This window comes from Notothenia rossii (assembly GCF_949606895.1).
Source record: "Notothenia rossii genome assembly, chromosome: 4".
NCBI lineage: Eukaryota > Metazoa > Chordata > Actinopteri > Perciformes > Nototheniidae > Notothenia > Notothenia rossii.
This window is the reverse complement of record NC_136902.1, coordinates 88,676,697-88,703,797: the sequence shown is the minus strand read 5'-3', so window position 1 is coordinate 88,703,797 and position 27,101 is coordinate 88,676,697. Positions and strand designations below refer to the sequence as shown.

At 41.5% G+C, this 27,101-nt stretch overlaps 1 protein-coding gene across 1 annotated transcript; it reads left to right on the top strand.

Annotated features, from left to right (window-relative positions):
- The first annotated feature begins 161 nt into the window (after window positions 1-161).
- On the top strand, window positions 162-26,174 carry coq8b (coenzyme Q8B). Its single transcript, XM_079674373.1, has 16 exons — window positions 162-288; window positions 1,569-1,747; window positions 2,108-2,240; window positions 3,982-4,184; window positions 5,875-5,941; window positions 6,792-6,866; window positions 9,009-9,122; window positions 9,209-9,294; window positions 11,962-12,102; window positions 12,200-12,281; window positions 15,294-15,387; window positions 18,009-18,150; window positions 23,146-23,253; window positions 23,347-23,412; window positions 23,608-23,694; window positions 25,423-26,174. Coding segments are annotated over exons 1-16 (1,890 nt in total). The 5' UTR covers window positions 162-287; the 3' UTR covers window positions 25,735-26,174.
- The last annotated feature ends 927 nt before the right edge of the window (window positions 26,175-27,101 follow it).

Below are 27,101 nucleotides of genomic sequence, written 5' to 3'. Positions count from 1 at the left end.
CTTTAACTCTCATTAGAAGCTGTTTGATTTATATCCCGCCTTGTGTTCACTCTGATTGGCCCGATATTGCTGATGTAGATGTCAATCATTAATACTTTGGTCTCCTATTGGTCAAATGATTATGCCCCTCCTTTGTATTCATCTAAGTTCCGCCTTTTACTGAAACTCGCACTGTGGTTGGTTAACGGTCATGTCACTCAAATCTGAACTTCCGGGTGGATAGTCGTTGCAAAACAGAGCAGTAGTGTAGTCACCGAGCTGAACCTGAATAAAGTACCTGCAGGAAAAGTGAGTTGTTTAAATTGTCAACAGGAGAATGTTTGATTAAATAAAGTGTTTTAATGTAGAATAAAAAACCCTATGTAGCAAATAGTTTGGACTCTGTAATGCTTCATTCATCTGACGTAACACCACATTGTTGACACTATGTAACAGGAGCTAGCTAACACGCTAATTAAACGTAGCCAAGAGCATGTTACTACTGTCTTTAATTCTGCAAATGTGTTGTCGAATTGTATTTATAAGACTGCAGGTCACTGTTGCAACGTTACTTAAGTGCGACACGTGTTGATGAGGCATTTAGCATGTCTTCATACACCCAAGGTTAAACAAATCTGGCAAGGTGAAAAAAATTACAAAAGTCTGACCTAAATATCTACATCGGTCTGTTATGTGTTGAAATGCATACATGGACAAATGTGTTTGTTCTAGTTAAATATTGCACATTTGCTGCCGTTTTTTTTTACAACTTGGGGGGGGGGGGGGGGTGTGTCTGGTACTTTGTGTACTGTATTCTCAACGAGGATCCAAGATGTATTGTCACCTGCACAGAAGCTACAGTTTAGCTATGGCAATGCACATCTGAAGTCCCAGGCTCCGCCAACAATGCAACATAAATATATATATAAGATATACAACACATAGTAACAGTAGAAATAAAATAGTGCATGATTATGTTGCAAGGGATGCAGGAGAAGTGGAAGATAGACATGTCAAATAAAAAACAAAAAGCTAAATAATGCAGAGAACGTTTCAGGCGATCAAGTAGATGCAGAAGTCTATACAGGTAAATAGAATAAGATAAACAAGACCAGAATGTAAAATGGAATACTGTACAGTGGTATACATACTGCTTATTGTAGAAATATAAACCCTGCTATAATAATAATAATACATTCCATTTATATAGCACACTTTTAAAAACAACGTAATCTCAAGGTGCTTCACAATGCTATGAGGGAGAAAATAATCAAACAAATACAATAAAATGTTATCTAAGGTGCATATTGAATAATATATGGATATAGAGCATACTGTCTCGCCGTTTCTCAATGTCGAGTAAACCTGCTGCAGAGCCACTATTTCAAGTATACTACCATCGAGTGGCGCCAAGGGACTGTTTAAATGCATGTTAAATGCCCAGCATTCGGCGCCACTCGATGACGTAGTATACTTGAAATAGTGGCTCTGCAGCAGGTATACTCGACATTGAGAAACGGCCAGTGTCTAACCAGCTTAGCTTACATAACTTGACTCCCTCCTCTCTCTCTCCACCTCTCTGTCTGTAGTGATGCTATCCGAAGTGTTGCAGGTGATGCGTGGGGCCGGTAAAGTGGGGTCTGCGCTGGTCGCCACTCAGGGGGAACAGCTGCGGTTGATGGCCTGCACCTCCTCCATGGGAGCCGGGGTCAAGGCTGCTCAGGATGTGGTGGAAGGACTGGTGGGCACCTTTATGGGCGGCAGTTCGGTAAGGATTCCTGCAAAGACCCTGAATGCATCACTTTGGGTTCTGGGAACTTGTGATGGGAATTAAAACAATATCTGCACTTTAATTGTTAAAAAAACTCACAAAAAAATAACTAGTTTTAGTTTGAGCTTTATGTACATTATTCAAGATTCAAGGCTTTTATTGCCATGTGTACAGAGCTACAGTGTAGATATGTCAATGCAAATCTTAGGTCACAGGCTCCTCCAACAGTGCAAGAGAGGAGTCTATATACAAGTAATTGGAATATGATATATTGGATAAATAATTTGTAAGTTGCAGACAGATGAATGTTTACTTTATAGTAATTATTTTACTTTAATAACTCAACTTTTTCTGTAGCCAAAGCCAATAACTGAGGACGTGTTTCCGGACGCTGAGGGTTGGGATACTGTGGATCCCGATGAAGCAGCCAAATGGTCCGTGGGGGCCGAGTTTCCCCCTGAAGCCGGAGCTGCAGCAGAGATACCAACAGGTACTGACAATAATGATAATAATTGTGGCGGCTATAATCCCATTGAATGCGGCCGCTCTTAGGCTAAACTCCGCTATAAATAATCAAGTCTGTACTGAACTCGACGTTTTAAGGATATTTAATATTGTAAATCAAAACAATTAACAAACAGAATTATACGGTCAACAAAAGATATCAGAGCTAAGATCACCCCCAATGTCAGGCTACCAAACCTGCACATACACCAGAGGCCTGTACTACGAATCCAGTTCAACAGACCCTGGATATGTTTGAGTTACCCGGCTTAACTAACCCAAAAACAAATGCGCTCTCGCCAAGCGGTCCTACGACACTGGTTATCAACTCGGTAACTCAAGCCAGGGTTTCTCTGTCCGGCTGAGTGCGCGTTCACATGAAAGGGGCGGGGCGGGGCTAGCAACATTTGACCAATCACAACCATGGAGAAGCGTACTGACAGCGCAGCGTCATACTTCCTGAATGAAAAGTGAACTATAATATTAGACAAATATGAAGACGTTAAACTTTAAACATCCACTTAAACACTTTATCCAGGATCAAAGCCACATAGCTGCACCTGCAAGGTGAATACAGCTGGTCAAAGAAAAAGTGTTTGAATGCATTTATGATATCACTGCCCCGTCTAACACACGAGTGGATCTGACTTTAATTACATTTATCTCGAGTGTTTCGTCAACTTAATGTGTTGCTTAAAATAATACTTCTGCATACAGTATGTGACACTGTGAGTGTTGCACGGCCAGATACGACTCAGCTGACTCAGATAAGGAAATATATGATACATTATGATGTGATATGATGTGATATGAATGATAATGGGACACATCGACGTCTGCACTCACAGTGCCGTGGCCTGTACGTTTACTCTGATCCAGTTACTTATGTTGTGGCAGATATTTAAGTAAGCTTTCTTAACGCTAATGTTATAATAGTTATAATAGTCAGATTGCTCTGAAGATGGGAGGTGATATTCTATTCATGTTCACGTTCACACACTCAGTTGATTTTTGCCGGCCGTCTTTCCTGCAACGGCAGCTTTTCTGTATTTCCTTTCTCCTGTAATATGACTTGATCGCTTTAAACTCCGCACACGGAGCTCTGATTGGTCAGCAGGCTGTGCTTTCACTGAGTTGATTTCTTAGCCTGGAACCTAACCTTTTCTGGACCAGGTTACCAAGGAGATCTAGCCCGCTAAAAAGAGAACCAGCGTCGTAGGACCGGAAACCCAGAGTTTACCCTGAACTCGCTAAGCCAAAATCCAGCTTCGTAGTACAGGCCTCAGGCGCCCTAAATACCATTAACCACGCCCATGAACATACAAACATTAGTACATTTGTATATCTGCCTGCCTGCCTGCCTGCCTGCATTTATTAAAAAGATTGTTACAATGTTTTTGGGAAGTATGCATCAATGAATGCAGAACAAATTAGGGTGACCAGTTTATTCGAAAACATGCCATCAGAGCTTTTTGAGGCCTTGGAAAAGAAGACAATCTAAAAGTATTCCTAACTCTTGTTTCTGGATAATCAAGTGCTTGAAAACAGTACAGTTGTATAGCTTCTTAAGATGGTATACAAAACGTCTCACCTTTTTGTTACGTAGCCAAAGACAGACCAGACACACATGCAAATATAACTAAATGTTAAAAGAGATAGGATATAGTCCTTTCATGTTCTTGTCATGTTTTTAACCCAAGCATTGCCTCTTTCTGTTTCTACTTTAGGAGTTCCCCCTACTCCAGGAGGAGTCCCTGGAGGGGCAGGCTGGCCGGGGCAGAGCGCTCGCTTCCTCCACACCAAGCCCAGCCTCCACCGGTACTACCAGACCCGGTCTTTACACGACACGGTGGTGGCCCGACTCAGCCCAGAGGACATCAAGAAAGCAAGGGAGGCAAAGCAGGCGCTGGTCAAACCCGTCAGACAGAAGGTCGGTTCAAGGACTGTCTGCAACTTTGAGTTAGAAAAAAACAATATGAGTTATTGCAGATTATGGAGTGAACGCACTTTAATATATCAATCTAGAACACAGGGTTAACATTGAGTTTTGATCACACAGTGGTCTCTATAACTATCTATCTCTCTATCCCTCTATCTATCTATCTCTCTATAACTATCTATCTCTCTATCCCTCTATCTATCTATCTATCTATCTCTCTCTCTCTCTCTCTATCTATCTCTCTATCTATCTATCTCTCTATAACTATCTATCTCTCTATCTATCTATCTATCTATCTATCTATCTATCTATCTATCCATCTATCTCTCTCTCTATCCATCTCTATCTATCTATCTATCTATCTATCTCTCTATCTATCTATTTCTCTATCTATCTATCTCTCTCTTTCTCTCTCTTTCTCTATCTATCTATCTCTCTATCTATCTATCCATCAATCCATCTCTCTCTCTCTATCTACCTATCTATCTCTCTATCTATCTATCTATCTATCTATCTATCCATCTATCTCTCTCTATCCATCTCTATCTATCTATCTATCTATCTATCTCTCTATCTATCTATTTCTCTATCTATCTATCTCTCTCTTTCTCTCTCTTTCTCTATCTATCTATCCATCTCTCTCTCTCTATCGATCTATCTATCTATCCATCTATCCATCTATCCATCTATCTCTCTCTCTCTATCTATCTATCCATCTATCTATCTCTCTATCTATCTATCTATCTCTCTATCTATCTCTCTATCTATCTCTCTATACCTCTTCTAATCTATCTATCTCTCTATCTATCTCTCTATCCATCTATCTATCTATCTCTCTCTCTATCTATCTCTCTATCTATCTATCTCTCTCTTTCTCTCTCTATATCTCTCTATCTCTCTCTATCCATCTATCTATCTATCCATCTATCCATCTATCTCTCTCTATCTCTCTATCTGTCTCTCTATCTATCTATCTCTCTATCTATCTATCTCTCTATCTATCTCTCTATCCATCTATCCATCTATCTCTCTCTCTATCTATCTCTATCTCTCTATCTATCTCTCTACCTATCTATCTCTCTATCTATCTATCTCTCTATCTATCTCTCTATCCATCTATCCATCTATCTCTCTCTCTATCTATCTCTATCTCTCTATCTATCTCTCTTTCTATCTCTCTATCTATCTCTCTATCTATCTCTCTATCTATCTAGTAGCAGATTATGTATTGAATAGATACAACTTTGTATACCCTTATATCTTGGGTTGAAGCAATATGCTTAACAAATGTCTCACAAAGTTAAGCTTTAATTGGGAATGTAATGCAAAACAGAAGTTATTAGATGTATACCTACAGTATAAACACGTTTTCATTAACAAGGCCAGATAAAGGGGGATTTCTCTCTTGTTAGGTGATGTATTTGTCTTTTTTACACACAGTGGTTAATGTATAGTCGCTATCTAGTCATACATGTAGCTGCTGGGAATGAGCCAAATGACAGCTTCTATGTTTTGAGTGTACTCAAGTTATGTAAAGTGTGTGTAATATATAGTATGTTGGCCTTGGTGGTGTACTTGAAGGTTACTGTCTGAAGAGTTCTACCCTTTGTTACCTATACGTACAAGTTATTTCTAATACATTTATTCATTCTTTGGTATTATCTGTTGTGTGTTTCCTCAGCTGAGTGACCGTGCCAGAGAGAGGAAGGTTCCTGCCACAAGAATCAGCAGGCTGGCTAATTTTGGGGGTAAGAACAATACACATTATATGTTTCTATTGTTGTGAATATTGTACTTCAAAAGACATATCGTTCATAAGCTGTTATGTTCCAAAGACAAATTCATTCTCTCTGCTGGAAATACGGAGCACAGAGAGCAGTAATTACACTTCTTGAGATATCTTCAGACTGTCATATGCGGACAAATCGACACAACAATGTTTTACCATGATTACACTAACACTGACATTATAATAATTTCACAAGGTAACGTGAAGTCACAGCTCTGTGGGGTTTTCACACCTGCTGGTAAAAGCATTGTTCAATGTTTCTCTGTAAGAAGCACGAGTTAAGTTTCTTAAAGGGACAGTGTCAAAATGAATGTTTGGCTACAGGTCATTCAACAGTTTGTCCCTAAATGTAACATTCAAATAGTTTTTTGATGAATCCAGACTTGAATTTGTATTTAAATATATATATTTGTTTTGTACACGTGTGGACTGTTTCCTGATACAATGATAGCTCTTTTTGTTTGCACTAAATAATGTGTTTTGTTGAATGAGTAATGTATTTATACCTTGTGAAAAACATTTGCAAATCATTCATTCATCCTAACACTGATTTGACCCCATATTTCCTTTGATGTTATTTTAAAAATATCGTATTCACAACTGCTAGTCTCTCTCTCTAACACAGAACAGAGAATGCTTTTGCTTTAAACAGTAACAGCAATAAGGTTTTTGTTTTTGAACTGTTTTTCATAAAAATACTTTTGGTATCACGCATCGATATGTGCAGCAGCTGTGTCAAATCAGTGCATCCCTCAAGCATTAAGTGGGATTTATCCCAAATCACTTGTGTCTCCGTCTCCCCGCTGCAGGACTGGCAGTAGGACTCGGGATAGGCGCCATTGCTGAAGTGGCAAAACAGTCATTTGGAGGAAAACAAAAAGGAGGTAAAGATACTCTCCTTCTCCTGCCATCCTGTCAAAGAGCCTTTTCTCCTGATCCCTCAGACAGCTGCTCGGCCCGGACAAGTTTCTCATTAGTCAGCACCTGTCAGCTACTAGACAGGAACTAAATCAAAGCTGTTAACAAGAGCTTAACACAAGCTTAATACATGTGTTTAATGATGTACCACTGACCTTGTTTTTAGCTGCTTCTGTTAACAATTGCTTAGAAACAGGGTTCCCGCGGGGTCTTAAAAAGTCTTACATTTGATCATTTCATTTCATTTTCATTTCAATCTTTATTTCGAATAGATAAAAAAATATAACAAATGTGAAAAACAGAATACCGTATTGTTAAAATACAGTATTTATCCACATTCATGATAATATTTATATATTAAACAAAAAAACAAGTCTTCATATTAATAACAATAATAAATCCTATGTGTCCGAAAGGAAGCAGGAGGAAGCAAATGCTTATTAATTTCCACCCCTTACTTGATCAATGGTTGTCCTTTAAATCATTACGCAAGTTATTCCTACTCACATTTACATTTATACATACATATACAATAATTTCTCATCTTCAATCACCTTTCTTCATTCTCATAGTTTTCCAAAAAAGTGTTTCTGCACATCCTTTTAAACTAAATTATGCTTGTGCTTTGTTTTACCTCCTGCTCCATAATCAGAATTTAAGTCCTTAAAAAGTCTTGAATTTGATCAAAAAAATTAAAAAGGTCTAAAATATGATTTAAACGGTCTTAAAAATGATGGGATTTGAAAGGTACTTCTGTGTAGCGATCGCGTCTAAATGTGTTTTGGGGGAAATGTCCGCGCTGCAAAGTAACCAGTACAGTAAGAGCCTTTCAGTTCCCCAAAACAATTTGTATTGAAATAAATCAACATGGAACCAGTAATCACTAACTTAGCAACCCCCCCGGCACCTTATTGGAGAACGCCCAGCTAGTAACCTAGCAACCAAGCTTCGGCTAGCGAGAGCACGCTCGTGAACCGTTGCGCCGGTGTTATGAATGCCCGCCGAGATATGCATGCACCTCGCGGGAGCGTGCACAGCGTAAAGCAAAAACTCCCAGACATTTCAATGATCTGTACGGCAAAGAACGGTTTGGAAACTATATCATTTCCTTTTTGGAGGGCATGCATAACACCGGAGCCTCGCTGCAGGGAAACTTTTGCGCTGTTCCGAGTTTGTTCTAATCTGTCAAAATGACAGACTGCTTTCAGATTTTTCCGTCATTATTAAAAAAAAAAGGCAGTGGTCGCGTTAACGAAATAATAATATATTATCTATGAGGGACGGAAAATATTCGGTTAACGCGACCACTGCCTCCGGGCGACGTTTGGGTCTACGTCAACCCTAAAAGTGGAGGTGCTGTGGACGTTAAATACCGTAGCTAAACACCAATCATACAACAGCAACGATGACAGATTGTAGCCAAGGGAACAGAGCTCAGAAGATAGCTCTTGTCAGACAGACAGACAGACAGACAGACAGACAGACAGACAGACAGACAGACATACATGTATGCACACACACACGCAGAGACACACACACACACACACACACACACACACACACACACACACACACACACACACACACACACACATACAGAGAGAGACATATACACACACATGCAGAGACACATATATACACACACACACACACACACACACACACACACACACACACACACACAGACATACACACACACACACACACACACACACACACAGACACACACACAGACACACGCACACTTTCACGGTTATGCAGTTATTTTTGTCCTGCTTTTTGGCTAACACAGTTCTGTGTGCTGTTCTGTTCAGTCATCGTTCTTAGGTTGATTGGAATACATTTACTTTGAAAGTAATGATGGGACGTATTTCTTCTTCTTTCATAGCAATTTTCCTCCATACTTTCTTGCCGTGAAATAGGTTTTTAAATTCTATTCAAAGTGATCTTAAAAGTCTTGCATTTGAGTTGGTGATACCTGCAGGAACCCTGAGTAAGAGCCGAGGCTTAATTCCTTATATGCAACATTTTTAAGACACTTGCTAAGAGAAATTGTACTTCTAAAGAGCTCACTGTAAATAATGCTGTGTGTGCGTTCTGTTTTCTAGACGCCCTGCTGGACTCTCCTCTCTTGTCGGAGGCCAACGCTGAGAGAATAGTGAACACACTGTGTAAAGTCCGTGGAGCTGCACTGAAGATCGGACAGATGCTCAGCATTCAAGGTAAACGGCATCACCGTCAAATGTTGTTCATCACAATCAAAGAAGACAGTTTTTTTTCTGACGGTTTCTCCTAATTCTTTCTTCAGACAACTCCTTCATCAACCCCCAGCTGCAGAAGATCTTTGAGAGGGTCCGGCAGAGCGCAGACTTCATGCCCGCCTGGCAGATGAATGTAAGCATTAACTGGCCCTCATGTCCCTGACGCTTAAAGAGGACATATTGTGCTCATTGTCAGGTTTATATTTGCATTTTTCCTAATTTGGTCATAAAATGCCTCTCCTTGAATTTGTCTGATTTCTTTGGTGTCGGCTCTTACCATTACGAGTTCCCAAATCTCATTGTCTCTCCAGTTAGACATTACTTTGGCACCTTTTATATAAATGACCCTCCTTCTGCCCTTTTTCTTCTTATTTGTTGCATTTTGCAAATAGAAAACCCATCAAAACACCCACTTGCTCTCCTTGAATCCTCAGCGGTTCCCAACCTTTTTCAACTCAGAGCCCATTTAAGAATAACCATTTTTTTCGCGGCCCACATTCAACCGTAAACAATACGGACGCTAAATAAAGTTCTGATTGGTCAATTCAGAACATGTGACACGCTGTTAATCCAGTAGAACAGACCACTGTGCTGTCAAGGACTGTAATGACCGTTGCTAAGGAAGATCAAGAAAGAGAAAGGAAAAGAGGTTAAACAAAAATTGTAATAATGAAAATGTTTCCACACAAATCATAATGTTTTTCAAATTATTTGGCGGCAAATATTGAATTTACTTTTACACCCTTTCATATTTGATTTGGGCTTTTAGATGAAGACCGCACACAGTTAATAAATACAACTATTCTTCTGGCTACAATACATATTTTGAAAAGTCAATCAAGGAGTAATCTTAATGGAAGTTGTTTGAAGAGTAGATTAAAAATACAATTTATTTTGGAAATAATTATTGCCACAAAAATCAAAGGGTGGCTGAACACGCCGACATGGGAAATAATGTTGTGTTTTTGGTTGTCAACCTATTTTTGTTTGTGAAATGTTGAAGTGGTCCTACTGATTGTATATTTATTTATTCTGTTTTTGTTTTGTTGTCTGAGATGGGAATGTCATCTCCTATATGTTATTGTTATGTCCATGTTTGTGTCTTAAGCCTGTCAAAAAATAAATGTTTGCGGTCTACTTGCAATGCCTTCGCGGACCACTAGGGGGCCGTGGCCCACAGGTTGGGAACTGCTGCTCTAGACAATTACAGGCTCTTTTCAATCATTGGATTACTTAGACATTGCACAGACTGCAGTCTTGAAAGCTAGATGTCTGGTTAAACCAATTATGACACTTTCTTTCTTAGCAACAACACCTCAAGATAATATCTATTTAATTTCATGGTTTCAATGCATTTGTAAAAGAGGCTTAAGTCATCTTGAGGACGAAGTAAATGGTGTGAACACCTCAAGAGATACTCCTGCAGAGTTTGCACCAGAGATGGTTTGAGCAATGTTTACTTTATTTATGTGGCATTTCACACGTTCAGATTGATGTCTGTATATTTTGAAGTTCAGACACATTTGCTTTGAGTAAGAACCTTCTCGAAGTTTGTTTTATTTTTATACATGTTTTGTTAATTTCCCGATGTTCACTGGAATTATAGGGATGTGTAGTCTTCTGAGTGTTCTAGAGAGTTCTATGCTTCACCCATAGGAGACCATGGCTAATGACCTTAAAATCATTTAACTTAATGTAAACGGGGTTCTTAATCCGACCAAGCGAAGTAAGATTTTGAGTAAAATGAAAAAAGAAATTCGCAAATTGTACTACTACAAGAAACACACCTTAATCCTACTGAACTCACCTGTCTCTCTCTCTCTCTCTCTCTCTCTCTCTATCTCTCTCTCTCTCTCTCTCTCTCTCTCTCTCTCTCACCTGTCTCTCTCTCTCACACACCTGTCTGTCTCTCTCTCACACCTGTCTGTCTCTCTCTCACCTGTCTGTCTCTCTCTCTCACCTGTCTGTCTCTCACCTGCCTGTCTCTCTCTCTCACCTGTCTGTCTCTCACCTGTCTGTCCCTCACCTGTCTCTCTCACCTGTCTTTCCCTCACCTGTCTCTCACCTGCCTGTCTCTCTCTCTCAACTGTCTGTCCCTCACCTGTCTCTCTCTCTCTCTTTCTCTCTCTCACCTGTCTCTCTCTCTCACACACCTGTCTGTCTCTCTCTCACACACCTGTCTGTCTCTCTCTCTCTCTCTCACCTGTCTGTCTCTCTCTCTCTCTCACCTGTCTGTCTCTCACCTGCCTGTCTCTCTCTCACCTGTCTCTCTCACCTGTCTGTCCCTCACCTGTCTGTCCCTCACCTGTCTCTCTCTCACCTGTCTCTCTCACCTGTCTGTCCCTCACCTGTCTGTCCCTCACCTGTCTCTCTCTCACATGTCTCTCTCACCTGTCTGTCCCTCACCTGTCTGTCTCTCACCTGTCTGTCTCTCTCTCTCACCTGCCTGTCTCTCTCTCTCACCTGCCTGTCTCTCTCTCTCACCTGTCTGTCTCTCACCTGTTTCTCTCTCACCTGTCTGTCCCTCACCTGTCTCTCTCTCACCTGTCTCTCTCACCTGTCTGTCCCTCACCTGTCTCTCTCACCTGTCTCTCTCTCACCTGTCTGTCCCTCACCTGTCTCTCACCTGTCTCTCTCACCTGTCTGTCCCTCACCTGTCTGTCCCTCACCTGTCTGTCCCTCACCTGTCTCTCTCTCACCTGTCTCTCTCACCTGTCTGTCCCTCACCTGTCTGTCTCTCACCTGCCTGTTTCTCTCTCAACATGAGAAATGTAAATAAAGTTTTCTTCTGATTGTGTAGAAAGTCCTGGAGGAAGAACTGGGTCCCGGCTGGAGAGACAAGCTGTCGTCCTTCGAAGACAAACCGTTTGCAGCAGCCTCCATCGGCCAGGTGCATCATGGGGTGTTAAAGGATGGAAGAGAAATCGCCATGAAGATCCAGGTAAACAAACAGACTCTATTTCTGTCTCCCTCTCCCTCTCCACCTCGAGCTACCCCTCTCTGCATTGATGTTGTTTCCTGTTCTTACTTCCTGGCAGTACCCCGGAGTGGCAGAGAGTATCCACAGCGACATCAACAACCTGATGTCGGTGCTGAAAATGAGCGTCATCCTGCCCGGAGGTGACGAACACTTCAATGTTTGTGTTTTAGTGTTTGGTGATAACTTTCCCTATTTTCATTTTCCTCTCACAGATTCCTCTATTCTTCCTACCAGCTATTCTTTTCCTTATCCGTCAAACTGAACTCCTTTACTTTCCCTCTTTGGTTATAACCAGACTTTGGCTTTTTACAATGTGTGTGTTCTCTCCCGGGTTCACACCTTGTCCTCACACCTTGTCCTCACACCTTGTCCTCACACCTTGTCCTCACACCTTGTCCTCACACCTTGTCCTCACACCTTGTCCTCACACCTTGTCTTCACACCTTGTCCTCACACCTTGTCCTCACACCTTGTCCTCACACCTTGTCTTCACACCTTGTCCTCACACCTTGTCTTCACACCTTGTCCTCACACCTTGTCCACACCTTGTCCTCACACCTTGTCCTCACACCTTGTCCTCACACCTTGTCTTCACACCTTGTCTTCACACCTTGTCCTCACACCTTGTCCTCACACCTTGTCCTCACACCTTGTCTTCATACCTTGTCCTCACACCTTGTCCTCACACCTTGTCTTCACACCTTGTCCTCACACCTTGTCCTCACACCTTGTCTTCACACCTTGTCTTCACACCTTGTCTTCACACCTTGTCCTCAAACCTTGTCCTCACACCTTGTCTTCACACCTTGTCTTCACACCTTGTCCTCACACCTTGTCTTCACACCTTGTCCTCACACCTTGTCCTCACACCTTGTCTTCACACATTGTCCTCACACCTTGTCTTCACACCTTGTCTTCACACCTTGTCCTCAAACCTTGTCCTCACACCTTGTCTTCACACCTTGTCTTCACACCTTGTCCTCACACCTTGTCCTCACACCTTGTCCTCACACCTTGTCTTCATACCTTGTCCTCACACCTTGTCCTCACACCTTGTCCTCACACCTTGTCCTCACACCTTGTCTTCACACCTTGTCCTCAAACCTTGTCCTCACACCTTGTCTTCACACCTTGTCCTCACACCTTGTCCTCACACCTTGTCCTCACACCTTGTCTTCACACATTGTCCTCACACCTTGTCCTCACACCTTGTCTTCACACCTTGTCCTCACACCTTGTCTTCACACATTGTCCTCACACCTTGTCCTCACACCTTGTCCTCACACCTTGTCTTCACACCTTGTCCTCACACCTTGTCTTCACACATTGTCCTCACACCTTGTCCTCACACCTTGTCCTCACACCTTGTCCTCACACCTTGTCTTCACACCTTGTCCTCACACCTTGTCTTCACACATTATCCTCACACCTTGTCCTCACACCTTGTCTTCACACCTTGTCCTCACACCTTGTCTTCACACCTTGTCCTCACACCTTGTCTTCACACCTTGTCCTTACACCCTGTCTTCACACCTTGTCCTCACACCTTGTCTTCACACCTTGTCCTCACACCTTGTCCTCACACCTTGTCCTCACACCTTGTCTTCACACCTTGTCCTCACACCTTGTCCTCACACCTTGTCCTCACACCTTGTCTTCACACCTTGTCTTCACACCTTGTCCTCACACCTTGTCCTCACACCTTGTCCTCACACCTTGTCTTCACACCTTGTCCTCACACCTTTTCCTCACACCTTGTCTTCACACCTTGTCCTCACACCTTGTCCTCACACCTTGTCCTTACACCTTGTCCTCCTCACTAAGTGAAAGATAGACAGAGAAGAGACAGGAGTACTCCAACAAATTTCAGAGGTCCTCGAGAGAAGACTTTTTGTTGCTCTTTAAAAAGTTTTAAAGGAAAGGGGCGTGCATTTAGTCAAATCTGCATAGTCAAACTTTAGCTGTCTATCCACCCAAATAGTAAATAAAACAATTTATGGAAGTTTATGTAAAACAAGCGACTCTAAGCAGGATGTCCTGAATCAGAGATGAGTTTTCATGTGGCGCTTTTCCACGGCACGGCCTAGCACGGCTTAGTACGGTATGGTTAGGCCTTGGTAGGCCAGGCTCACTTTAAGCTGTGTTTCCATTACAGTTTAATACCTGGGGTAGTAACTATAGTAACGCAGTGTAGGCGGGGCGATCGGCTGTTCGGCGGGCTGAGCGACGCCGCGTGATCTTCAGCTGTTAGCTATTAGCCGTTAGCTGTTAGCCGTTAGCTGTTAGCCCTCAGAGCTCACAGCTCCTAATATCTGTTCAGAAACTAGACAGAAGTTAAACAAGTCCAAACCACAGACTGTCTGTGTCATGGTGAATACAGTTAGTAAAATCTGCATAGTCAAACTTTAGCCGTCTAGCGTGGGTTTCACATCCATGAGAATCACCATCAAGACGGCAGCGACATACAAATAGGCGCATACAATTTATGAATGAATGAAAAGTGTTTATAAGTTAATGCAAGAGATTCACCCAAGTTTATTCCAGAGTAGGGTTGGGCTATATATCGAATATACTCGATGTATCGTAGCTTGATTTGATAATCATAACAGAAATATGATAAAATGTCCCCCAGTGCTTCAGCTGTCTAAGTAATATTACAACAATATACAACTTCTCCCTTCAGTTTGTTCAACACAGCAACACGACTTACCAATGATTGTCTTATTGGTTTTTTTGCTGCTTCTTGTTAGAGCTTTATGAAACATAACTTGACTTTAGCTGAAGCACATTTTGCCAGGCTGTCCGTTTGAGGGGTAATTCCATTAGGAAAGGTTTGTGTTTTTATCTGGAACAATTTGCTAATGTTCAATAGATAGATGCGATAGATGCAGGTCAACACTAGGTTGTTACTGACTGATGTCCAATCCTGCTAACTTCACACAAAACATTCAACTATTTCTCACCACTGCTCTGTTTTTGTATGTAGTTTATGTTAATATGCACGCACCCTCACCAAAGGGTTAACAGTAGAAAACATGAGGAATGTGTCCATGCTTTGCAGAAACCTCTTTGTTGGGTTTTAAAGATGGCGGAGTCGGGATGTTTTATTTAGTTTTCCCCGCTGAGTTTTGCACTCTTTATTTTTTCCACAGGTCTGTTTGCAGACAACAGCTTAGAGGTTCTTCAGAGGGAGCTGGCATGGGAGTGCGACTACAAGAGAGAAGCAGAGTGTCTCAAGAAGTTCAGGTGGGTTTACGAGGAGTATTGAACCGTACAACCTCCCACACTGAACACAACATTAAGGCCGCACGGAATAGAAAACACACCAAGATGGCTGTAAAGATAGCTGTAAAATAAGAGATTCACTCTCCTGCTAAAATTCTGCATATACTGTGTAATGCACAGTGTTTAGAATTGCATATGGTCTGCGTGTTAAATCTACCATGTTCATTTTAAAACTGTCAGTCCTGCACAACCCTCTGAATGTTGCACATTGCACACAAAGCTACCTCTCGTATCAGCTTTCCACTTGTCATACCAATGCTGTACATCATTTTATTTTCTTATTCTATATTTGGTCTATACTCCATGTAAATATTGCTCCATGTTAACCTAGTTGGCTATAAATCTGATTCTTATTAATTAGGCTATTACCAGCAGATTAAGGTTAAATTAAACGTCTTCTCAGCGTCACGACTGTATCAATCAAGAAGTTAATGGTTCGAGCTGCCGTTAAACTAAAGTATTTTTTCACGAATGTAAATCAACTTTACATCGTGATCTCAATGGGATTCTTCACACTATTATTTGCGGCGATTAAAATGAATAAAGGTTTAAATAAAGACATCTGCAGTGTGAGGGAAGCAATTGGAAACAGGACTCAGAGAGACACGAGGAGAGCTGGAGCTTTGATGGCAAACACTGACGGTTTATTTGGAGCTTCGGCCGGAGAATTCACAAGACATGTCACGGGCCACGAGTTGACCGCACGGTTTAGATGCCACAATCAATTCTGAAGAACTCGAGCCCAGACCCGTGTGTTTAGCTAGTTCAGAGAGAATAATCAACATTGTGCATAACAAGATAGAATCATAACACGTCTATCAGCTGACGCCAACAGGCAGGAACAGGGAGACAGAACACTGAGAGCACAGCAGCCCAGGCTACAGGTGCGTGTGCTCAGTCAGGACAGAATGAATTGATAAACTTCACTTGGGCGATACCACAAAATCTGGATTCGATCCGATACCAAGTATTTCAGGGCCAGTATCGCCGATACCGATACTTTTTAAAATGTAAAGCGTCTTATGTACTTTCATGTAGGGGAGAGCTGCATGACATGATCGATAGATAGATAGACAGATGGATAGATAGATGGATTGATGGACAGATGGACAGGTAGATAGACAGACGGATGGATAGATAGATAGATAGACGGACAGACGGATAGATAGATGGATAGATAGATAGACGGACGGATAGATAGATGGATAGATAGACGGACGGATAGATAGATGGATAGATAGATAGACGGACAGACTGATAGATAGATGGATAGATAGATGGATAGATAGACGGATAGACGGACAGACAGATAGATGGACAGACGGACAGACAGACTGATTGATAGATGGATAGATAGATAGATAGATAGATAGACGGACGGACGGATAGATAGATAGATGGATAGATAGATAGACAGACGGATAGATAGATGGATAGATAGATGGATAGATAGATAGATAGATAGACGGACGGACGGACGGACGGACGGACGGATAGATAGATAGATAGATGGATAGATAGATAGATAGATAGATAGATAGACGGACGGACGGACGGACGGACGGATAGATAGATAGATAGATAGATGGATAGATAGACGGATAGACGGACAGACAGATAGATGGACAGACGGACAGACAGACTGATAGATAGATAGATAGATAGATAGATATAATTTATTGATCCCAGTTTGGGAGATTATTTTGTTACAGAAGAAGCATCAGTGTGTGGAAATAAAATAAAAACTACTTAAAAAGTGGAACAGAGAATGTAAAACTAAAAAGTATACAAATTCTGGATCATTAAAACGTTCTAAAAAAGTCTAAAATACTGTAGTTAGTAACAGGAATATATGCTTACACTACAGGAGCATAGACATACTTGCTCCTGTAGTTTATTCTTACCACATTATTATATTATTATTCATTGTTACTATCTTAATGTGCATCTGTTCTTACTGTTTTAACACACTTTCTCTGTATTCTGCAAATGCACAAACTAGGGCTGCTCGATTATGGCAAAAAATCATAATCACGATTATTTTGGTCAATATGGATATCATGATTATTAAATACGATTATTCATTGACTTTGATAACATCCATTTATTGAACTTAAAAAAGATATATATATAATAATTTGAACAGTATCTTTTTAACGGTTGATTGAATGATTCCGAGATGGCATTGCGTAACACTTGTCCTCCATATTGTTAACCAGTTGTCCATAGTGTTAACCAGTTGCTTAAACCCCTGGTTGCTAACCGTGCTAACTGGGCACATGTCTTTAGCTATGTAGAATGTGATGGCATCTGTAATATGTTTGTGTCTTTGAGAGCTGGCTTTAAGAGAGCGGTGAAAGTACACGTGCGGGCAGGATGTATAACGGAAGACAAATTGAGCGCATCATTGCGAAAGGGAACGCAGCAAAAATAATAGTTTTATTTCGATGACGTTGGTTTCGTAATCATTGCGAGCCAAAATCAAGATTAAAATACGATGAATTGCACAGCCCTCGCACAAACTCCTCGTCATGAATGATTTGTCCCTCATGTTAGTTTCCGGCCCCTCTGTCCCCTCACAGGTCGATGCTGGAGGGGAACGATCTGTTCCAGGTCCCCGAGGTGGTGGAGGAGCTGTCGGGCCGCAGGGTGCTCGCCATGCAGCTGGTCCAGGGCGTCCCTCTGGACCGCTGCGTGGACCTGGACCAGGAAACCAGGAACCAGGTAGGAATACAAAAAGAAAGGCATGTCCAGTACAAATATTATTTACAGAGTTAAAATTAAACAAAAAGCATAACCTTGTTTAGAAGACAAATGAGTTTTGATTTCTTTTTACAAAACATCAAGCTATTTTTACTTCCTCTTTAAAGATCACCTATTATGCAAAATGCACTTCTTCATGTCTCTTCTACATCAACATGTGTCCCCTCTTCTTCATGTCTCTTCTACATCAACATGTGTCCCCTCTTCTTCATGTCTCTTCTATATCAACATGTGTCCCCTCTTCTTCATGTCTCTTCTACATCAACATGTGTCCCCTCTTCTTCATGTCTCCTCTACATCAACATGTGTCCCCTCTTCTTCATGTCTCTTCTATATCAACATGTGTCCCCTCTTCTTCATGTCTCTTCTACATCAACATGTGTCCCCTCTTCTCCATGTCTCTTCTACATCAACATGTGTCCCCTCTTCTTCATGTCTCTTCTACATCAACATGTGTCCCCTCTTCTCCATGTCTCTTCTACATCAACATGTGTCCCCTCTTCTTCATGTCTCTTCTACATCAACATGTGTCCCCCCTTCTTCATGTCTCTTCTACATCAACATGTGTCCCCTCTTCTTCATGTCTCTTCTACATCAACATGTGTCCCCTCTTCTTCATGTCTCTTCTACATCAGCATGTGTCCCCTCTTCTTCATGTCTCTTCTTCATCAGCATGTGTCCCCTCTTCTTCATGTCTCTTCTACATCAGCATGTGTCCCCTCTTCTTCATGTCTCTTCTACATCAACATGTGTCCCCTCTTCATCATGTCTCTTCTACATCAGCATGTGTCCCCTCTTCTTCATGTCTCTTCTACATCAACATGTGTCCCCTATTCTTCATGTCTCTTCTACATCAACATGTGTCCCCTCTTCATCATGTCTCTTCTACATCAACATGTGTCCCCTCTTCTCCATGTCTCTTCTACATCAGCATGTGTCCCCTCTTCTTCATGTTTCTTCTACATCAACATGTGTCCCCTCTTCTTCATGTCTCTTCTACATCAACATGTGTCCCCTCTTCTCCATGTCTCTTCTACATCAACATGTGTCCCCTCTTCTCCATGTCTCTTCTACATCAACATGTGTCCCCTCTTCTCCATGTCTCTTCTACATCAACATGTGTCCCCTCTTCTCCATGTCTCTTCTACATCAACATGTGTCCCCTCTTCTTCATGTCTCTTCTACATCAACATGTGTCCCCTCTTCTTCATGTCTCTTCTACATCAACATGTGTCCCCTCTTCTTCATGTCTCTTCTACATCAACATGTGTCCCCTCTTCTTCATGTCTCTTCTACATCAACATGTGTCCCCTCTTCTCCATGTCTCTTCTACATCAACATGTGTCTCCTCTTCTTCATGTCTCTTCTACATCAACATGTGTCCCCTCTTCTCCATGTCTCTTCTACATCAACATGTGTCCCCTCTTCTTCATGTCTCTTCTACATCAACATGTGTCCCCTCTTCTCCATGTCTCTTCTACATCAACATGTGTCCCCTCTTCTTCATGTCTCTTCTACATCAACATGTGTCCCCTCTTCTTCACGTCTCTTCTACATCAACATGTGTCCCCTCTTCTCCATGTCTCTTCTACATCAACATGTGTCCCCTCTTCTTCATGTCTCTTCTACATCAACATGTGTACCCTCTTCTTCATGTCTCTTCTACATCAACATGTGTCCCCTCTTCTTCATGTCTCTTCTACATCAACATGTGTCCCCTCTTCTCCATGTCTCTTCTACATCAACATGTGTCCCCTCTTCTTCATGTCTCTTCTACATCAACATGTGTCCCCTCTTCTTCATGTCTCTTCTACATCAACATGTGTCCCATCTTCTTCATGTCTCTTCTACATCAACATGTGTCCCCTCTTCTTCATGTCTCTTCTACATCAACAAGTGTCCCCTCTTCTTCATGTCTCTTCTACATCAACATGTGTCCCCTCTTCTCCATGTCTCTTCTACATCACCATGTGTCCCCTCTTCTTCATGTCTCTTCTACATCAACATGTGTCCCCTCTTCTTCATGTCTCTTCTACATCAACATGTGTCCCCTCTTCTCCATGTCTCTTCTACATCAACATGTGTCCCCTCTTCTTCATGTCTCTTCTACATCAACATGTGTCCCCTCTGTGTAAAGAGACTCTGAAAGTTTCAGGAACAAAGATTCTCTCTCTTTTTGATCCATTTTTATAAAAACCTGTCTGAAAATGAGCTGATCAGATTTTGGCCACTTTATGATGTCATAACGATGTTTTGTCTTGTGTAACCATTAGCCAATCAGCAACCAAGGTTACCCCCCCCCCTTATCACCTGAATCTCCTCCTAGAGCTCCATTGAGTTCTTTGTAACCAAATCTCTCTCAGAGGGGCGTGGGGAGGGGCTCCTTATTTTTCATCTAAAGTAACAGACAGAGAATCAGCACTTTGGAAACAGGGCTGAAACAGAGGGGATTATGGGTAATGCTGCAATAATCTGTTTGGTGTTTCAGCCAATCAGAGACAGGCTCTGTATATATCTGAGACCTGTAATATATTGATGAAGAACAGTATAATAGGGGAACTTTAACGTAAGTGAGCAGACCTGAAGTTTCCAGTAGCACCCATTAGCTTCTGTTGGAACAGGCAAGCGACCGATGCTATTGCCTAAAGATATCATGATAGGTGACCTTTAAGTAATAAAAGCTGAATTCCTTTAAACCAACATAACATTTGAGGTCCCTATGTTTATTTATGTGTATGTTCGAAGCTTCTATTGAGGCTCTTGAATGACTTAGATGTCTATCACCATAATGGAAACTGAAATGCAAGGGGGAAACGTTGTTGTTGAAGTTGTAAAAATGTGATTTATGGTGCTGTCAGATTTGCTGCTCCACCGCCTCGGTAATAAAGGTGCAGACTTCCCTTTGTGTGCAGCGAGCGAGAGACAGCTTTTTACTGCAGTGGAAATGTTGTTTGGAGCAGAAAAGATGATGAGATTAAAACGTGTTGTGAGTTTAGGCATTATGACATCTATCTATACCCAAAAGAAATTGAATTTTACAGTGTTTTGGATTAATTTGACATGTTTGGATCACACCTGTCTGTAACAATCCTACACACAGGAATCTGACCACACAGTCAAAATACTTATATTATTATTCTACCATAATCTTTATCTGTAACTGTACAGACGTGTGTAACCAGATTGAATAGCAATGCAAAAACAGGAAGAAGCTGTGCAGTTATCACATTTGAACGTCGACCTTATGAACGAAGCTTGATACTATTCCATAAAAGCCTTAAAATAACCTTAAATTGAACCGATTGGAGCTAAACCCATATGAAAGATGGTTCCTCTGTTTCTCCACCGTGGGCTTTTGTTGAATTTAAATCTAATTCATAGCTGACCCTCCCTCCCCTTGTTGGTGAAAGTAAGAAAAGTATTAATCAGGAAATGTGTGAAAGTTGCTTTTTTTGCCATATTATAAAACATTTAGCTAACTTAGATATTCTCTAACTTTTAACGTTTGCTTTATGTGTTTTCATTGAACAATTGTTACAGGCTGATCATAATTATCTGTTCATTGTTCCACTTTTTCTATTATTGAAAAAATCTGATTGATTGAGTTATTTTATGGATATTTTATAATCAATGCATAACATATAGTATAGAACAACTTGTTAACGATAAAATCCACCCAAATAGTAAATGAAACAATGTATGGAAGTTTATGTAAAACAACCAATTCTAAGCAGGTATTTCCTGAATCAGGGATGAGCTTTCATGTGGCGCATTTCCACTGCAGGGCCTAGCACGGCTTAGTACGGTACGGTTAGGCCTTGGTAGGCCAGGCTCACTTTAAGCTGCGTTTCCATTACAGTTTAGTACCTGGGGTAGTAACTATAGTAACGCAGTGTAGGCGGGGCCGTGACGCCATCTTCAATGCAAACCACAAAACCAACATCAGCCGTTAGCTGTTAGCACTCAGAGCTCACAGCTCCTCATATCTGTTCAGAAACTAGACTAAAGTTAAACAAGTCCAAACCACAGACTGTCTGTGTCATGGAGAATACAGTCGCTGCTTTATTTATGTCTGTAGGCCGTTGTTGTGAGTGTGGGCGGTCGGAGCATATACTGCGTTAGCTTAGCCGATCTCCATTTAGACAACACGCATTTTAAAAGGTTCTCCGCCTGCCGTCTGTCTGCAGACTTGTCAAAGCATTAATTCATGGTTTTTACAAACCGGTATCAGTATGTTGTTACTTCGGCATCATTTTGAAACGTGTATTACAAATAAATCACGGTCAAATATGTTCATCTTGTTGTAGTTGTTGCTCCCTTGCCAGCGATTCTCTCTGACCAATCAGCAGTCAAGAGTGTTTACGTCACTAGTTTAGCATTCAGCCCGGTTGTTGGCCCGGTAAGAATCTTGATTTTGGAGGGCCATAAAAATGTGAAAAAGTACCGGAACTACCGCTTGTAGAAAAGCAAAAAAAACATTCTGCAGTGGAAAAGCGCCATTAAGTTTCATGAACTTTTGATACAATTCTTTACAATTTATGTACCCTAAGTTTTGGACTATAAGCCGCGCCTTTTTCCCTATTTTTCGACGCTGCGGTTTATATAACGGTGCGGCTAATCTATGGATTTTTACAGCTAACGGCCACCACCTTTAACTCTATGGGCTCTATGGCCGGTCCGCGGACCCCCACCTTTAAGCGGCGGGTTCCAGCAGGAAAAGCTGGAGGCCGGAAAAGAGTGAGACAGGTAGCGCGCAAAAGTAAAAGTGGAACCGAGAGTGGTATGCCGCTGCTGCGGCTTATATTCAGGTGCGGCTTATAGTCCGAAAATTACGGTAATTTCTAAGAATCATAGACGAGAAATCGGCCTATTTTCGGACAAATGTCTTCTCGCTATAGCACGAGTATGATACTGATGATACCCAAATGTAACACTCTCCTCTCCTCCTGACTCCAGATCTGTTACAACATCCTGCAGCTGTGTCTCAGGGAGGTGTTTGAGTTCAGGTTCATGCAGACCGATCCAAACTGGGCCAACTTCTTCTACAACGCTGACACCAACAAGGTAATGCACTGGGAAATAATAAAGAATGGGAAGCCATGCTGACCAGATTTATAAATCCTCTCATGCAGCAGATAACTCTCATCTGTCCTGCAGGTTGTTCTGTTGGACTTTGGTGCGTGCAGAGACTACCCAGAATCCTTTGTAGACGACTACATAGAGGTATGATGAATGTTAAATTATAAGACACCCACACAACATGATTTATGCAACAGGGTTTCTGTGAATAATGAAGCACTTTGGCTAAACTTGCAGAAAAACGATCATATAGTTTTGCACCAGTCCTACTTGCAGCTACCTAAGATCAGCAAACCGGTGCATTAATAAGTGTGTGTGTGTGTGTGTTTTTTTTTTAAGGTGGTGCACGCAGCGTCAGTGGGCGATCGAGCCACTGTTCTCTCAAAATCGATAGAACTCAAATTCCTGACGGGCTTCGAGGCCAAGGTAAAGTATTTCAGTCTCTGCTGCGCTCATTTATTTTTGATATGGGTTATGCTCCTCTGCCTTCTCCTTTTATCGATATCTCTTCAAGGAAAAAAAATCAGCCCCTATCTCCTATTCCTTGACCTCTGAGTGAAACGTCACGGGGTTAAGGGATAGTGGATAGGAGAATTCAAAAGGACTTAGGAGAAGAGACTGCAGTGCTTTAGAGAATCCGACTGCACTTTCACTATCCGACTTGTTTCTGATGCGCCAGCGGACGTCATTGTGTGCGTCTGCTGCTGTGGGGAAACTATGGAAACTACAGTTTTCTATACAGCGGACTACAACATGGATGTTTAATAAGAAGGAGGTACTCATCTAGAGACTCTGCACCGTGCTCTGATGCTGTTGCTTTATGCTTTATGAACGTGGACAACAGAGAAACATATTCTTCATGACCAAAGTTTGAATTGAAATAAAAAAGGAAAGTGAAACTTATGCTCGTCACCCTCTCCCTCCGGTCCACATTAATACAAATGATCCCAATACGTATGATTGTATGAAAAGATCTTAAAATAAATACAAACGTATTTATTATAAACGTTAGTCCTTAACACCTATCATTCAAACATCTTTTAAAAGTTGAACAAACCCCACACAGCTCAGTGAAATGTTGACTTTATTTGATCATTTCAGTAAAAACTAATGTTCATATTTCTCTTTTTGATTATCATACTGATGAACGTTCAAAACAAAGCACTTTGGCAACTTACCACATACGTTTTAAAATGCTTAATAAGCACCGTAACTTTCATGATATAACTTCTCCGTCATAATCGGTTGTTTCCGTGAACGGCCGAATATCCCATCGCCTTAAATGCTGCGGCTGCAAGGCATTGTGGGGCAGAATTTTATCCTCTCCTTTCGGTGAGGGAGGTCCAGTGGTTCCTAAGCTAAAGGAGGTTATAAAGGAAGTTTGAAACCCCTTTCGAAAATTCGAACGGCTCTTATCATGGCGGCCACTGAGTGACTTCCGGGTCATTTCACTCCGTTAGGAAGGTTCCTAAGCTAAATGGACTATTCGACTGCAGCCCTGGTTTTAAGTATTGGTCAAACTCCACAGAGTCAGCTACTGTGCTTTTTCTTTCTGTTTTCCTTTTTATATGACATTTGTATCTGAACTTTTTCTTAAAATTCTCCCTTTTTCTCAAAATTCTCACTTTTTATCAAAATTCTCACTTTTTATCAAAATTCTCACTTTTTATGAATACTTAAAATTGTTAATAATCCCTGGTCCCCGGCTTGAGCTTGAATCTCAGGATCCATGTATCTGTGGTCCTCTCCAGAATGGAAGTAGTCATCACATACAGAGCATCAACTGGTTCCTGAACAGTGTCCTTCACATGCTGATATCCAAGAGAGGGAGTCACACAGTCACAAGATGGAGGAATAGAAAGCAGTATTCAATGTTTACTTCAGATTAGCTCCACGTCAGAAATGAGCATGCTTGTCATATGTCTCTCTCCATAGAGGCTGAATCATCATGTTAATCACATAGCTATCATATGCCTCAAACAGTCCTGATGCTCTTCTAGGTAATCACACATCCTGTCATGTTCACAGCTACAGTTGGGATACCTTTGATATCATGTTACTCTCAGATTGGAAGAGGACATTCAGTGTTTTCCAACAGGAACACAAAAACGTTTCACAAAATAATAATTGTCTTCTCTTTGTGCTCTCCTCCAGGCCTTCGAGGAGGCCCACGTGGAGGCGGTGATGATCCTCGGGGAAGCCTTTGCGTCCGTGGAGCCGTTTGACTTTGGGAACCAGAGCACCACGCAGCGCATCCAGAACCTGGTCCCCGTCATGCTGCGCCACCGCCTCACCCCCCCGCCAGAGGAGTCCTACTCCCTCCACCGCAAGATGGCCGGCTCCTTCCTCATCTGCTCCAAGCTGAAGGCACAGATATCCTGCAAAGACATGTTCATGGACATTTACAACGCCCACAACCAGAGGAGGCTCTCGCAGCAGCAGGAAGCCGCTCAGGCCAGTGTTTAGACTGCGGAAAGACTTTGACAGAGAGAGGATGCTAGGAAAGGAAATATGAAATAATATGAAACGGAGAATTAGCATTGTGTGTCCTCTTGAAGTCTGCAGAATGTCTGACTGAGGGATTTTTTCCGCCTCCATTTCAAAATCTCTTTTTCTCCCATACGCAATAAACTCTTACCTTTTGTCTTTGAAGACACTGCACCAGACTAACCTCAGCCTTTGTTGATGTTTAACATACTCTGATGAAGGATGCTTCAAAACTTTTTCAAGTGCTACTTGTCACCGACATCAATATGAGAGCATGAGAACATGTTAAAGACTCAACTCTCGCTAAATATATGTCTCATGTGTGGAACATGAGGGTGGAAGTTGTGCCATAACCAATATATGCTTGAACACAAATGGTTATATAACTAATTAAATATGTTTATTAATTGAAGAATTCCTTTTGAGATGTTTGTGCGAGTATTTGATCATATTGGCCCAAAGGTTACATTCTCGTCAAAGCAAACACACTAAGTAACAATACTGTAAATGTTACATACGTGTGTGTGTGTGCAACTTCTCAAATCAATGTTACTGACTTTCACTCCATGGTTTACAAAATATCCATCTTTGTGTCTTAAGCCTTTAGCTCAGTGCTTTCTTCTGTTAGAATAACTCCGTTTGCTGCCTGATAACTTCAATTAAAGAGGCCCTATTCTGCTTTTCAGGGTTTGGTAAATGGGGCTAATATCCCAACACTCCAGAGGCAAAGTCCCGCCCATCTACTTCCGACCCATGGGACCTTATTTCGAAAAAAATTATGTATTGAAGTCAATGGATAGAGAAAGATTATCTTAATTTAATTTCCATGTCAAAAAAGTCACAGTTTGTCGTAAAACTGTTGAAATATAAGACTATGAAAAATACTCAACTAGAAAGACTACAAATCCCAGAGTCCCGGTCCTGTATGCTGGCTCTTAGGAACCGACTAACTCCCCTTGTGTGTATGCACAGCTCTCAACATGCCCAGACTTGGAGTGATTTTCACCTCTTTTAATACTTTCCGCCTCATTCTGAAAGAAAGAAGTGAAATGTGCCAACGTGACGGCCGTCTGGGTGTGTGGTGCGAGACGGGAGATGTAGTTCATTGAGCGGTTTCACAGAAAAAAAGTGTTATTTCACATTTTTAAGACACATTTTAATTTTTTGGACTTTCAAAATTATCTTTTAAATTGACAAACATCATATGTGTAATTCGTGGCACAATTCAAACGGGATCTAAAGATAATCTTTCTCTCTCCATTGACTTCAATACATCATTTTTCCGAAATAAGGTCCCATGGAGCTCCCCCGGAAAGGGAGGGACTTCGCCTCTCTATGAAACTCCA

Bases quoted from the DNA above. Each gene is read 5' to 3' on its own strand.
- coq8b (XM_079674373.1), top strand. The intron at 2,241-3,981 runs GTACTGACAATA...TTTCTACTTTAG, and splicing joins TGCAGCAGAGATACCAACAG to GAGTTCCCCCTACTCCAGGA. The intron at 18,151-23,145 runs GTAGGAATACAA...TCCTGACTCCAG, and splicing joins ACCAGGAAACCAGGAACCAG to ATCTGTTACAACATCCTGCA.